The 15,584-nt window shown below is 39.0% G+C and overlaps 1 protein-coding gene across 4 annotated transcripts in view; it reads left to right on the top strand.

Annotated features, from left to right (window-relative positions):
• GIN1 (gypsy retrotransposon integrase 1) overlaps nucleotides 1-15,584 on the top strand; it is a 44,756-nt gene that overhangs the window by 12,848 nt on the left and 16,324 nt on the right. For all 4 annotated transcript variants that reach the window (XM_056139100.1, XM_056139101.1, XM_056139102.1 and 1 more), the window contains one exon: nucleotides 1,974-2,279. In XM_056139100.1, the coding sequence (XP_055995075.1) occupies nucleotides 1,974-2,279 (306 nt within the window). The remainder of the gene's footprint in view (nucleotides 1-1,973; nucleotides 2,280-15,584) is intronic.

Genomic DNA, 15,584 nt, shown 5'->3' with positions numbered 1-15,584 from the left:
TTTTTTTTCCAGAAATCTTAAAATAACTCCCGTAAAATTCTTAAAATCATCATTTTATTAGAATGTAAACCTATTTCCTTATTTTGAAGCCTTTCAGGATTCCATAGTTTTCTACACAGTTACTTAGAACTGTCTTTTATCATTGAACTTTTCTGTGTGTGTGTATGTGTGTAGACAAATTTTAAATAGGGTTGAAATTTTTTGAACCCATCATCACTTCTTTGTTGCCATTACTCAACATTTATTTGTTTTGGGGCGACACCCGGCAGCGTTCAGGGCTTACTCCTGGCTGACTAAGGGCATCATGTGGACAGCCAGAGGTTAAACTTAACCAAGTTGACCACAGGTAAGACACGTGCCTTAACCCACTTACTGCACTATTGCTCTGGCCCCCATCACCCAACTTTTTTAGAGGACAATGTGCTCTTAAGTCAAACCCAGTATGTCTTTTGTGCCTATTTTACCTGTCAGCTATGGCAGAAATTTAATTAAGTTTGTAACATCCAGTTACAAACATATGTCTAAGTTTTATAACTTTATAACATATTAGGACCTTCAACTTCTAGTAGAAAATTCATGTAGGAATTCTGGGATACTTGCAAGTCAGTGGATCAACTTATCTCTACTCTTTTCAATATAGTCTATGTGGCAAAGGGTTAGATTTTCTTGCTTATGTTTGTAAACTCCCTTTAATAATTATAATACTGCATCAAAAAGAATCTTAGTTTAGGCTTAAGGAATAAAACAAACATTGGGCCAGACAGGAAGTACAGTGACTAGAGTGCTTGCCTTGTCTATGGACAATCTGAGTTTGATCCTTGGCACCAAATATGGTCTACTAAGTACTACCAGAGACATACCTGAGTACAGAACAGAGTACACTTTGAGTACCACTGGGTATGTTCCAAAAATAAACCAAAGAAAAATAAAATAGACTCCAACATTAAGCATTCAATTACAGGGGACAGTGATAATACAGTAAGTAAGCTACCTTGCACGTGACCAGCCCTAGTTCCATCTCTGACATCCCATATGGTCCTATATGGTCCCTGGAACACTGGTGGGAGGGATTCTTGTGAGCAGAATCAGGAGTAACCCCTGACCATTGCCCGGTGTGCCTCCCTCACTAAAAAAGGTATTTAATTACAGTTTTTGAGTTACCAGAGTCTCGGGTATTTCAGTATTCCAAATTGTATTCAGTATTTGTATTTGCCAGTAGAACCTGCCACATACTCCTTTACAAAGGTTTTATGAAATCATTGTTAAATGGTTATTTTTTAATAATAAATATGATTATTGGAAATAATCAGGATATTTATGATAAAAATGAGGGCAGACAGTGGAAAATAAGATTTGTGATCAAAAAGTAACTTTAATACAACCAGATCAGTTGATTTAGAAGCATGTTCCAAAATGGAATTCCAGAAATATGTTGAGTACTGGTGCTATCCATAAGTTAACTGAAAATACATAACAGCATGGGATATATTTTTGTTCATTCTCTTTTCACAGCCCCTAAAGGATTTCTGGCATTCATAAGTATTGTGTGAATAAAATTATGATTTTATAGATACTGTGTAGATTAGGGAAAAAAGAGAGTGATATATTTAAAAAGAAAATTCTTATGTATAGACATGATTGTATTTTCATATACTGCCCTTAAATTATAGTGAACTTATTTTAAGGTCTATTCATTTCATATTTATTTCCTATAAACTAGAATTATATTCATGTGGTTTTAAACTAGAATTAAGGTTTCAATAAGACCCCTTAATGTGATTGCTAATAATAGCAAGTGATACATGCTTAATCGTCTTAATTGAACATTTTAGCAGACTAATCTGAAAGTTTCTCCTCCAAAAGAGTTTCATATGAGCCATCGTAAAATTCAGACTTAAAAGCCCCTGCTTTCATTTGTTGAATATATTTGTAACATTTGTAACTCTTTTCTTTATTTTATGTCTCTTTTGTAGGTATATGCTTGTCAGCAGTGCCAAGTGTCCAAAAACGCCATTGTCCTAGTACCTGAGCAGCACCTTCTCAAAGTGGAGACTCCATGGAGTATAGTTGCTGTGGATCTAATGGGCCCATTTCACTCAAGCAACAAAAGTCACGTGTACGCTCTGATCATGACAGATTTATTCACAAAATGGGTTGTGATTTTGCCTCTACGTGATGTTTCTACAGCAGAAATTTCCAAAGCCATTATCAATATACTTTTCTTATACGGACTTCCTCAGAAAATAATAATGGACCAAAGAGATGAGTTCATTCATCAGGTAAGGCAGATCATCTACTCTCATTCTAGGAATTACTATTTCATTCATCTTTCTAGACCAAATACACATGTGCACTCATTGTACAGTATTGAATGAATTTTGATAAATTGCTCTGGATAGACGTCTCATATATAGCACTCGGTATAGTTATATGTTCTTTATTTTGTGTAGTACAAAGATAGTTGTGCTGGAAATTGAGATACTATGATCTTAGTATTCACCGTGCCACTAATTAATTACAAACTTATCTTTGTTTGAAGTAAAATGAAAAGGTAGGACTCAGTAATATTTGTTACTTTTAGCCTAGAAATCTGTGGTTCTCAGGGGGAGTATGGACTCAGTGGAGTATGTAAGAATTATATTCATGAATTTTCGGTATGGAAAGTTATCAACATTTTCCAAGTGAGAGTGAATTTATGTAAGTATTTTTTTATCTCTAAACCTTTAGCACTGTAGCACTGTCCTCCCGTTGTTCATAGATTTGCCCAAGCAGGCCCAGTAACATCTCCATTCTGAGACTTGTTGCTACTGTGTTTGGCATATCAGATACGTCATGGGTAGCTTGCCAGGCTTTGCCATGTGGGCGAGATAGTCTCAGTAAGCTTGCCGTGCTCTCTGAGAGGGGCGGAGGAGTCAAACTTGGCTCGGTCGGGCCGGCTGTGCGTAAGTCAAATGCCCTACACGCTGCGCTATCGCTCCAGCCTGTCTCTAAACCTTTGTTTATTTTTTTTTATTTTGTATTGAATCACCGTGAGATAGTTACAAAGCTTTCATGATTGAGTTTTGGTCATACAATGATCGAACACTCATTCCTCCACCAGTACCCATTTTCCACCACCAATATTCCCTGTACCCCTCCTGCCACTCCCACCCCACCCAACCTCCTGCCTTGATGGTAGGACCTTCCTTCTTACTCTCTCCTTTTGGGTATCATGCTTTGCACTGCAAATGCTGAGAGGCCATCGTGTTTGGTCCTTTGTTTACTTTCAGCAAACATCTCACAACCCAGCAATCCCTCCAACTGCCATTGACTTACTTAGTAGTCCCTTCTCTATCCCAACTGCCTTCTCCCCTAGCACATGAGACAGACTTCCAAACCCATGGAGCAATTCTCCTACCCCTTTCTTTACTGTCCTTAGGTGTTAGTCTCATGTTATTTTATATTCCACAAGTAAGTGCAGTCATTCTATATCTTCCCTCTCTTTCTGACTCATTTCACTTAGCATGATACTCTCCATGTTCATCTAGTTGTAAGCAAATTTCATGACTTCATCTTTTCTAACAGCCTCATAGTATTCCTTTGTGTAAATGTACCAAAGTTTCTTTAACCAGTCATCTGTTCTTGGGTTGTTTCCAGTTTCTGGCTATTGTAAACAGTGCTGCAATAAATATACAAATGTGCATGTCATTTCTACTGTGCTTTTTTTGCACCCAGAAATGGTAATGCTGGGTCATATGGAAGCTCAATTTCTAGAGTTTTTTGAGGAAAGTTCATATTATTTTCCAAAAAGATTGGACCAGTCGCCATTCCCACCAGTAATGAATGAAAGTTCCTTTATTACCACATCTGCGCCAGCTCTGGTTGTTCTTGTTCTTTTTGATGTATGTCAGTCTCTGTGATTTAAGATGATTATCTCATTGTTGTTTTGATTTTCATCTCTGATGATTAGGGACGTAGAGCATTTTTGAGGAAGTTTCTGTCCATTTCTTCTGCCCATTTTTTTAACATGTATATATATTAAGATAAATATATATTTTAAGATAAATATATATTTTAATATAAATCACTTTTTATAAGATAAAGTGATTTACAAAGTTGTTAATAATACAGTTATTTCAAGCATACAATGTTCCAACATCAATCCTATCACCAGTGTCTCCGTCTTTCTGCCAACATCCCCAGGTTCTATCCCAACCACAGCCTGCCCCATTTCTTCTGCCCATTTTTTGATGGGGTTGGATTTTTTTTCTTATAAAGTTCTACGAGTGTGTATCCAAGTTATTAACCCCTTAACTGATGAGTATTGGGCAAATAATTTTTCTATTCCGTGGGCTCTCTCTGTATTTTTGTCACTTTTTCTACTGGGGTGCAGAAGCTTAATGTAGTCCCATTTGTTTATGTTTGTTTCTACTTGCTTGGTCAGTGGTGTTTCATCCTTAAAAATGCCGTTAGCTTCAATGTCATGGAGGCTTCTGCCTACATTTTCCTCCATGTACCTTATGGATTCAGGTCTGATGTTGAGGCCTTAAATCCATTTTGTGCTTGGCATTAGAGGTCAGAATTCTTTTTATTTTTAATGTAGCTGTCCACTTTTCCCAGTACCACTTGTTGAAGAGTCTTTCCTTGCTCCACTTCACATGTCTTGCTCCTTCATCAATGATTAAGTGATCCTATACTTGAGAATCAGTGTCAGAATATTCAATTATATTCCACTGGTCTATGGGTCTGTTTGTATTTCAGTACCATGTTGTTTTAATTGCTACTGCTTTGTAGTATAGTTTGAAGTTGGGAAAGGTGATGCCACCCATCTACTTTTTCCCAATGATTGCTCTAGCTATTCCTGGGGGTTTATTGTTTAATATGAATTTCAGGAGTATTTTATCTATTTCTTTGAAGAATGTGATAGGTATCCTTATAGGGACCCTAGTGAGTTTATATTATGTTTTGGGGAGTATTGCCATTTTGACAATGTTAATCCTCCCGATCCATGAGCAGGGGATGTGTCTCCATTTCCTAGTGTCCCCTTTCATTTCTTGAAGTAGTTCTTCATGTCTTTAGTTAAACTAATGCCAAGGTACTTGATTTTCTGAGACACTATTGTGAACGGGATTTTCTTTTTTTTTTTTTTTAACACCTGTTTCTTCTCTTTATTTGTACATAGGAAAGCCATGGACTTTTGGGTGTTGACTTTGGCTTTTTTTTTTTTTTTTACTTCTTTTTGGGAGACACCCAGCGATGCTCAGGGGTTATTCCTGGTTCTGCACTCAGGAATCTCTCCTGGCCATGCATGGGGGACCATATGGGATGCCAAAGATGAACCCAGGTTGGCCACATGCAAGGCAGACTCCTTATTCGCTCTACTATCTCTCCAGCCCCGAGGGTGTTGACTTTGTAATCTACCACTTTACTATACAAATCTATTGTTTCTAGGAGCTTTTCTGTAGAGTCTTTAGGATTTTCTATAATATCAGTGATAGCTTGACCTCTTCCTTTCTATCTGGATGCCCTTGGTATTTTTTTCTTAACTGCTATGGCAAGTACTTCCAGTACTATAGTGAATAGATGTGGTGAGTGGGCAACTTTGTCTTGTCCCTGATCTTTGAGGGAAAGCTCTTAGTTTTTCCTCATTGAGAATATTTCTTGCTGTCGGCTTGTGGTAGATGGCTTTGACTATACTGAAGAAAGTTCCTTCAACTCGCATTTTGTTGAGTTTTTATCATAAATGGGTGCTGGATCTTGTCAAATGCCTCCTCTGCATCTATTGATATGATTTTATGGTTTTAATCTTATATTTTATTGATATGGTGTATTATGATTGATTGACTTGCAAGTGTTGAACCATTCTTTCATCCCCAAGATGATTCCTACTTGGTTGTTGTGTATAATCTTTTTGATGAGTTGTTGGATTCTAGTATTTTGTTGAGGATCTTTGCATCTGACTTCATCAGGGATATTGGCCTGCTATTCTCTCTTTCTCTCTTTTTTATTTTGGTGTCTCTGCTTTTTCATATTAGTGTGATATTTGCCTCATAGAAAAGTTTGGCAGTGTTTTTGTTTCTTCAGTTTCCTGGAAAAGCTTAAACAAGATTGGGAGTAGGTCCTCTTTAAAGGTTTGGAAGAATTCCTAGTGAATCTGCCTGGGCCAGGACTTTTGTTTTTGGGAAACTTTTGATGACTGTTTCAATTTCTTTCATGGTGATAGGTCTGTTCAAGTATTCCAGTTCTTCTTGGGTCAGCTTTGGGAAATTATGGGAGTCTAGGAATTTATCCATTTCTTTGAGGTTCTTTTGTTTCATGTCATAAAGATTCTCAAAGTAATCTCCGATTGTCTGTTGAATTTATGTGGTTTCTGTTGTGATGTCCCCCTTTTCATTTCTGATTCTGTTTATTTGGTGTCTCTCTCTCTCTCTCTCTCTCTCTCTCTCTCTCTCTCTCTCTCTCTCTCTCTTTGTGGGTCTTGCCAGTGGTTTATCAATCTTGTGTATTTTCTCAAAGAACAAACTCTTGGTTTCATTGATCTCTAATCTTTTGGGTTTCCATGTCATTAATTTCTGCTCTAAGTTTTATTATTTCCTTCCCCCCTACCTATTTTGGGCTCCTTTTGGTGGTCATTTTCTAATATCTTAAGCTGTTAGGTTAAGTTACTTATGTGGGCTTGCTCTTCCTTCCTGAGAAATTCCTATAGAGCTATAAACTTTCCTCTTAACGCTGCTTTTGCCATGTCCCATAAGTTCTGGTGACTCATGTCTTCGTTCTCATTTGTTTTCAGGAATCTTTTGATTTCCTCTTTAAGTCACTGATTGTTCAGTATTGAGCTGTTTAATTTCTAGGTGTTTGATTTGAACTTCTGTTTCTTTGTATGATTCACTTCTGTTTTCAGTGCATCATGGTCTGAAAAGATCATTGATACAATTTCTATTCTCTTAATTTTATGAAGGCATGTTTTGTGCCCATCATGTGGTCCATCTTTGACAATGTCCCATGGCCACTTGAGAAGAATGTGTATTCAGTTCTGGGGGGATGAAATGTCCTAGATAGATAGATAGATAGATAGATAGATAGATAGATAGATAGATACTGCCCCTTTCCCCCATTTCTTCTCTCAGATAAAGTGCAGCCTTGCTGAGCTTGAGTCTGGTTGATCTCTCGAGAGCTGATAAAGTGGTGTTGAAATCTCCAACTATTATTTTGTTGCTACCAGTGTCTTCCTTCAGGTCTGTGAGCAGTTGTTATAAGTATTTTGTTGGTCCTTCATTAGATGCATATACATTTAGTAGTTTGAGTTCTTTCTGATGTACAGATCCTTTGATCATTAAGAAATAACTTCACTTTCTATTATAATCTTCAGTGTGAAATCTATGTAGTTTGATACTAGTATGGCAACCCAGATTTTGGGGGGAGTTGTTTGCTTTTAGAATTGTTTTCAGTCCTTTGACTTTGAGTTTGTGTTTGCTCGGACTCTTCAGTTGTGTTTCTTGCAGGCAGCAGAATGTTGGGTAGATATTCAGATCCATCCTGTCACTCTGTGTCTTTTAATTGGTACGTTTAGCCCATTGACATTGAGAGAGTTTATTGTTAAGGGACTGTGTTCCATGTTTCTGTAGGAATTTTGCGTGTTGGGGGGGCGGGGGGGGGGGGGAGTAACGCATTTAGTTTTCTCTGCAGTCATGGTTTTGGGTCTGTGAAGTTCCTGAGTTGTTGTCTGTTAAGCTGTGCATTGTTCCTTCTAGTATGAATGAGAGTCTAGCTGGGTAGAGTATTCTTTGTGAGGCATTCATTTCATTGTTTTTTTTTTTACCGTATCCCCCCTCCCCCCACTGTCTTCAGGCCCAGAGAGTTTCATCAGATAAGTCTGCTGTAAATCTTAAGGGTGCTCCTTTATAAGCAATTTCCTTCTTTGATCTTGCAGTTTCAGAATTTTTATCCTTATCTATGTTTTTTGTCATTCTGTTAAGGGTGTGTCTTGGAGTGTTTTTATTTGGATTTCTTTTAGATGGTACCCTTTGGGGCTCCTGAATATGCATGCATTGCTCTTCAGCTCTGGGAACATCTCAGCAATTATGATTTTTGACTGTTGCTTCTTCATCAGAGTATTCTTTCTAGCCCTCTGGGACTTAAATGATTCTTAATATTATTCCTCTTGGCTTCATCCCAATTTTTTCTTGACATCTGTTGGTTTATTTTGAGACTCTTCTCCATTTTCTACTGTTGTCTGGAGATTCTCTGCACCTCATCTTGGAGCTCACTGATTCTGCCTTCAGCAGCTGTTACTCTGCTGCTGAGGTCTTCCACTAAGTTTTTCATTTCACCTACCAATTTTTTAGGTCTGTCATTTCTGCTTGTATTTTTGTTTGCATTTTCCTTATTTCTGCTTTCATATTCACTTGCATTTTATCAGCAGTGTGTTCCTTTGCTTCTTTGAGCTCCATATGCATTCTTAACAGTTCCATTCAAAATTCCTTATCTGGGAAGTTATATAGTTCATTATTAATTTTTGATTGATCTGGGCTAGGAACTTCACTCACTAAGCCTGGTGAGTTTCTGTGTTGTTTTACATTGTGACCTTTTTGTTTTGGCCCCTACAGTTGGGCTGTCTTTGTGTGTTACTATGGGTTATGGAGAGGTAAAGAATTGTGAGGCCATTAACTAGTACCTCTAATGTAGGGTATAGATAAAGTAACTTCTTCATCTATCGTGTCCACGCAGTTTTAGGGTTAGATATTTTATAGGTATGCCATGAGGGATGGATCTGGGAGCGACACTGGGGGTTGAGGCTTTGAGTGAGGGGCTGGATTTCAAGCTGGAGGATGGGAGTAAGCTCACTGTTGTGGTTTAAGAAGTTAGATCAGTGTGTTCAAATTTATGTAACTATTAATGAGTTTCTAATCAGCATTAGAAAGGGAGGGGACAGCTTTCTTCCTTATCTTGATCTTTTACAGTTTAAACCAACCAAATGAGGTGTTGGGGAGTTAAAGAGGTTGGGGTACACACAAAAGCATATGCGAAAAGAACCTCTGGTTCTGTCCCCAACACTACATGGCCCCTCAAGTGTCAAAGGTGGAGCCCTGGGGGCCCCCAGCACTGTCTGAGGCCCCTGGACCCCTGAGCTGCTTGGGAGGCTTCCCCCTCAAAATAAATCCATTCATTAACCAAAAATAAGGCAGGCTGGAATACATAGGAAACTTCTATAACTAAAACAGCAGTTCCTACAGAAAGCATACTTAAAGGATTTTATAATTGACAGTATGCTGATTTAAGAAAAAAAGAATCAGATTGTCAGACTGTCTTGATTTGTAGCATCTTTGATATCTTAGTCACATGAGTCAGAAAAGATCTGTTTAGTTTGTCCAACTCCTAGTTCACCTGCAAAATGATGTCTCCCAGGAAGCTCAAGCTCAGGTGAGACTCGATGCTTAGGATTTTATTTTGGTTCTTGTCACATAGGTACCCCTCTTTCTGGGTTTTAGTATGTTTCTCTTTTTTTAAAATCATAATTCTATGCTCCCAAAGAAAAGGGCTTCAGGTTAACCTCCTTTGTTAGTACAGTTGTTTAGGAGGACTGAATCAACATTTTCAGGTAGGGAATGATAGAAATGATGAAAACCCTTTCCAGATCCATGTTTGGGGCTGTAGACTGTAACTGGGGACCAACCTTGGAAGCAGGTAAAGCAGGTCTTTTTTTCCCTTTGATTATTGAAAAGAACATGAATACACTAGTGCTAATGTTTATGGTCTTGATGCACCTCACCACCCCAAAGGTACTCAGTACACTTTCTTTCCTCTATATCCCCCCCTCTGACCCAGCTTCATAATCTCACGTTTGTAATCCAAAGGCCAAGGGCTTATCATCACTTGATGCTCCTGTTCCCTTGCCCTGGGTATCTATATGCCACAGAGAAATGAAATTATCCTTCTGAATTATTTTGTTTAACATAAAATCAGCGGGTAGGATGCTTGCCTTGCAAGCAGCCAACATGGCCGACCCAGGTTTGATTCCTCCACCCCTCTCGGAGAGCCCAGCAAGCTACCGAGAGTATCTCGCCCGCACGGCAAAGCCGGGCAAGCTGCCCGTGACGTATTCGATCCGCCAAACACAGTAACAACAAAGTCTCATGATGGAGACGTTACTGGGCCCGCTTGAGAAAAGCAATGAACAACGGGAGGACAGTGACCTGAACACAAAATCATCCAGTTCTATCCAAGTTGCAGCAAACTGCAAGATTTAATATTTTCTCTGGCTTCATGGTATTCCATCGCTGGAATCAATCCAATATGTACATTGTGTATACAGCTTCTTTATCCATTCTTCTCTCATTGGGCATTTCTGTAGTTTTGTATTTTTATATCCTAACTAGTCTACTAAGTGCTACAATAAATATAAGTGATCATATATCTTTTTGAATTAATGATTTTATATTTGGGATAGATGCCAAGAAATGGAAATGTAGAGGAAGTGCTATTCTTTTTTGAAAAATGTACATACTGCTTCCTTTAGAGATTAAACCGGATGACATTCCCACCAACAGTGAATGAGAGTTCCTTTTTCATCATGTATCCACCAACACTGTTATTACGAGCCATTTGAAACATGTCTTGTTCACTGGTGTGAGATGATAGCTCGTTGTCATTTAGATTTGCATCTCCCTTATTATAATTGATGATGACCTTTTTGTTTGCCTCTCAGCCACCTATATTTTCCTTGATGGGAAGTGTTTGTTCATCTACTCCCATTTTTTGAGGGAGTCTTTTGGTGCTTTTTGTTACTGAGCATTGTTAATGCTTCATATATCTTGGATATTAGTCCTTTATATGATGGGTGTGAATATTCTCATTCAGTATGGTGTATTTTTTTTTCTGAGTTTCATTTTGCCCTCTAAAACATTTTTAATGTGCTGTAGTCTCTCTTTTTAAATCATTTTAAATTTTTTGTTTTCTTTGCTACTGGTGTCAAAGCATTTATGACACCTCCAGGCTCCATTTCCTGCATAGTTTGGCCTATTTTTCTGAATGCAGTTTATGGATCCTGGCCTAATTGAATTGACTTTTATGTATGGGGTAAAATATGGATCCAGTCTCTCTCTCTCTCTCTCTCTCTCTCTCTCTCTCTCTCTCTCTCTCTCTCTCTCTCCCTCTCTCTCTCCATATAGTTCCACAGTTTCCCAGCACCCTTTATGAAGAGCCTTTCCTTGCTCCACTTCATGCACCTAGTTCATTTGTCAAAGGTTAACTGTCTGGGGCTGAAGAGATAGTACAGCGAGTAATGTGCTTGCCTGCACATTCCCCATTCCAGGTTGGAGCCCCAAACCCACCAGGAGTGATCCCTGAATGCAGAACACAGAGACAGGAATCAGCCTGAGGACAGCCAGATGTGGCTCCAAAACAAACATTCCATATATCTGAGGATTTATCTCTGGACTGTCGTTGCTGTTCCAGTGGTTTGAGAATCTATATACCAGTACCACACAGTTTTGATCACTATTGTTTTCTAAAGTCAGGAAATGCAATTCCTCCCATCTTGATTTGCTCGAGCAGGCCCAGTAACGTCTCCATTGGAGACTTTGTTGTTACTGTGTCTGGCATTGTTTCTCAAAATAGCTTTGGTCAGCTAAAGAGAGAATACAGCAGGTAGGTGTTTGCCTTGCACCTGTTGACCCAGTTTTGATCCCTATCACCCTGATCAGTACCTGCCACCCCTGTGGTTCCCTGTGCCTTGCCAGAAGTAAGTACTGAGCACAGCTGGGTATAATCCACAGACCCAGCCCAAAAAGAAAAAATAGCTTTGGTTATTCAAGGAATTTTAGGTTTTCATACAAATTTTAGAAGATTTTGTTTTAGATTTGAAGGATTTCATCAGAATTTTGATCCTTATTGCTTTGAATCAGTGCAGTGATAAACAGAACTTTTAAGGTCTAGCTTCTTAAACTGGAGCTTGACAAAAAAACAACCCCCCCCCCCAAAAAAAATAGGGTAGCAGTAAAAAGGTCTTTGAATGTGCAATCACTAATAGTTAAATTTAAACTAACCCTGTAATGAATTCAAGATGTTTCTGGCAGCATTTGCCCATGTTGCATTTCTCAGGTGAATAGGAGTCCCCAGTGAAAACAGTTTAAGTTGCTCTGTTTTATTCTATTTCAAAAAGTATGAGGCCAGAGCAGTAGTATAGAGGGTAGATCATTTGCCTTGCACAGAGACAGCCTGGGTTCAGTGTCTGAGCGCACCAGGAGTGCAGCGTCAGAAGTAACTGCTGAATGCAGCTCCAGGAGTAACCCCTGAGTATGCTAGTGTGCCCCCCCCCCCAAAAAAAAAGTATTATTTATCAAGTTTAAGAAGTAACAGTGATGTTAAAATTTATGGTATCAATATACAAAATTGCTGCACACATATCTCCCCAAAGTACCCACAACTCTCAACACTGTCCCTGCATCTCTTCTATTCTGGTCATCTTGCTCCCGACCCAATCCCACTGGGAATTGGTTTCCTATTCCAAGGCCAGGAGTTTGTCCTGGTACGGTACTGACTGTGTTCTTGTTTTGAATCTCTGTATTCCACAGATGAGTGAGGTCATCCAGTCTTTATCCTTCTGCCTTTGACTTACTTCGCATAACATGATGCAGCTCTCGAGTTCCATCCACATTGCAGCTCTGAGCAGCCCTATCTTTCAAAGGTCCGGGTCTTAGGTCTGCTAGACGAACTCTTCCACACAGAGCATGACAGCTGAAGTATTTAGAGCTAAGCCACTTAGCTGTTTTTCCAATTAAAGCTCATAAATTGAAAGAAAGCTATTTTAACTTCCATGAAACAGTCGTGGTCCCTTTTGTTGTCTTTGTGTTTAGGGCTTCACACACAATGCTTAGAATCTGCTCCAAGCTCTTTGCTGGGGTGCCATATAGTGCCCAGGGTCACACCTGAGCCAGCGGCATACAGAGATTGTGCTTAGTCCATTGACCCTATACAGCCCACAGGTACTGATGGGTGAGTAGTATGTATTTGTTGGCCGCTGCTCCTCTCTCCACTCTTGGACTCAGATTGGACACTGCCATCCTCATTTTCAGTACACACACTAGTTTCTGTTTATCACAGCTTAAAGCAATATCTGACCTAACTTTGAAAGTGAAAACTACCTTTAGCTAATAGTTTTCAAAGTTTTTAGCCAATGTTAAGGGGCTTCCTGACATAGAACTTAGTAATCATAATTAAGATAATAAATCTGGCATTACAAATGAACAGAGTAGGGGAAGGTACATTTTCATTTAAATAACTGCATTGTCAACATTTTATTTCTGATTTCTGTAATTAGTGATTTTAGAATTACATACTACATACCAAAATTGCTTTCAGGTCAATTAAAAAATGTTTTTAATTGAAGCAGTTGAAATAATATGATTACCTTTTGTTTGTGTTTAATCTCTAGGGATGGAGGTTTCTAATCTAAACTTAGAAAAAGTGGTCTGAATGTCAGTGGAAACCATCAATAAACTTGTTTACATGAAAATTAGAATCTTAATAAAATAACTAAAACATAAAGGCCAAGTAGTAGCCCAGCAAAACTAAAGGTAAATCTAAGCAGGAAGCAATTACTATCCTTATTATATAGACAACAAACAAAATTTTTAAATATGTGACAAAATAAAATTTTCAAGAGGAAATGAAAATAAGTGTGGGGTAATAAGAAATGAAATAATGCCATTTATAGCAGCTTGCCTGGAGCTGCAGGGTAGGAGTCAGGGAAGACAAATACTGGCTGGTCTCACTCATCTTTAGTCTCATAGTATCAGATCAAGGGTATAGCCAGTATTCATTGATAACAAACCCTGGACACTGATTACAGTCCTGAGAATACCAGGTTCAGGGAGTGTTAGAGGGAACAGTGAGGTGGACTGGAAGAACACAGGATCATTGGTGGAGGGGGTCTTAGCACTTTGGTGGTGAGCGGAAATAACTAAATGTATCAAAACCATAACTGTCCATCAACAAACAGTGAGACCTGGGTAGGGAGAGAGAATATTGTATTAGAGGAGATATGGAGACGGTGTTCGAGGTCACAGGCTCCTGGGTGGATTGCAGTAACGTTGTAAATCAGTACCATAAATATACACGCTACTGCAACCATATTACTAAAATTACAATTGTTTTATGGTTTTTGCTCTTGGGGGGTGGGGCAGTGCAGGGGGATGGTCCACAACTGGTGATGCTCAGGGGTTACTCCTGGTTCTGCACTCAGGGATCACTTCTGGTGGTGCTTGGGGGTGACCACCTGGAATGCCAAGGATCAAACCAGGGTCATGCAAGGCAAGAACCCTACTTGCTGTACTATTTCTCCAGCCCCTAAAATTTTTTAAAGAAAAAAAAGAATTTTGGGAAATATTTAGACTCAGCAATAATGAGTAACAAAAATGAATATTATTTTTTTCTTATCTACATAAAGAGGACGAAGAACCTCCGGCTCTGGGCACATCTCTTTGATTCCACTGTTCTTCCTGCATTAACATATGCCTCAGAGACCTGGGCCCTACGCAAACAAGATGAGAACGCTATTCAGGTCTCCCAAAGAAGAATAGAAAGAGCTATGCTTGGAATATCACGTTTCACTCAAATGAGAGAAAGAATCCGGAATTCTGACATCCGTCGACGATCAAGGATCAGGGATGCTGTCTCATTTGCCAAGGTGTCGAAAATCAGATGGGCTGGTCACGTAATGAGATTTAAAGACGATCGTTGGACTAGAGCTGTTACTGATTGGATTCCACGGGATGTCAAGAGACCGCGTGGCCGCCCACCTACCAGATGGTCAGACTTCTTCGTCAAGATCATGAACGATCGGTTTGAGACCCTTCATGTTCCCGGAGCGAACAGATGCCATTGAGCTACACTAGCACGCGACAGGGACAAATGGAGACGTTACTGGTGCCCGCTCGAGCAAATCGACGACTAACGGGAAGTTAAGTGATTTAAGTGACATAAAGAGTAATGATTATAACCAGATTACAGATAGAATTGGCAAAGCCTGGCAAGCTACCTGTGACGTATTCAATATGCCAAAAACAGTAACAAAAAGTCTCACAATTTGTTGTGAAACGTTATTGGTGCTTGATCGAGCAAATCGATGAACAATAGGACAGTGCTACAGGTAGAATGATATAGCATTACATTTCTATTAACAGCTCCACTTGAAACATATTTTGGAATGCAGTTTGCCAACCACCCATTAAGAGCCATATATACTTGTTGGAGTAGGATTTTTGTTTTGGCTTGCAATTCTCTCTAAAAACATATTCTAAGGAAATTATCCAAAGGATAGCGATAGCTTTTTCATAGTACTAGTTGACACAGTTCTATTTATATTGGTGAGAGACAGAAAACAGCTTGAGTATCAAAAAAAAAAGAGAAGTAAAAAATAGGTCTAGCCACACAACTATTTTGCAACCATTAAAAATTATATTTACAACTAGAGCAATTCTTGGGAAAAAGAAAATGGGAGGCATCAACCTCCCTAACTTCAAACTCTACTACAAAGCAGTAACAATTAAAACAGCATGATACTGGAACAAAGGCAGAGTGGGAGACCAATGGAATAGGGTTGAATA

The sequence above is a fragment of the Sorex fumeus genome, unplaced genomic scaffold (assembly GCF_029834395.1).
Source record: "Sorex fumeus unplaced genomic scaffold, SorFum_2.1 ptg000131l, whole genome shotgun sequence".
NCBI classification, from domain to species: Eukaryota; Metazoa; Chordata; class Mammalia; order Eulipotyphla; family Soricidae; genus Sorex; species Sorex fumeus.
The sequence above is the reverse complement of the archived record's forward strand: the minus strand, read 5'-3'. Positions and strand labels throughout refer to the sequence as shown.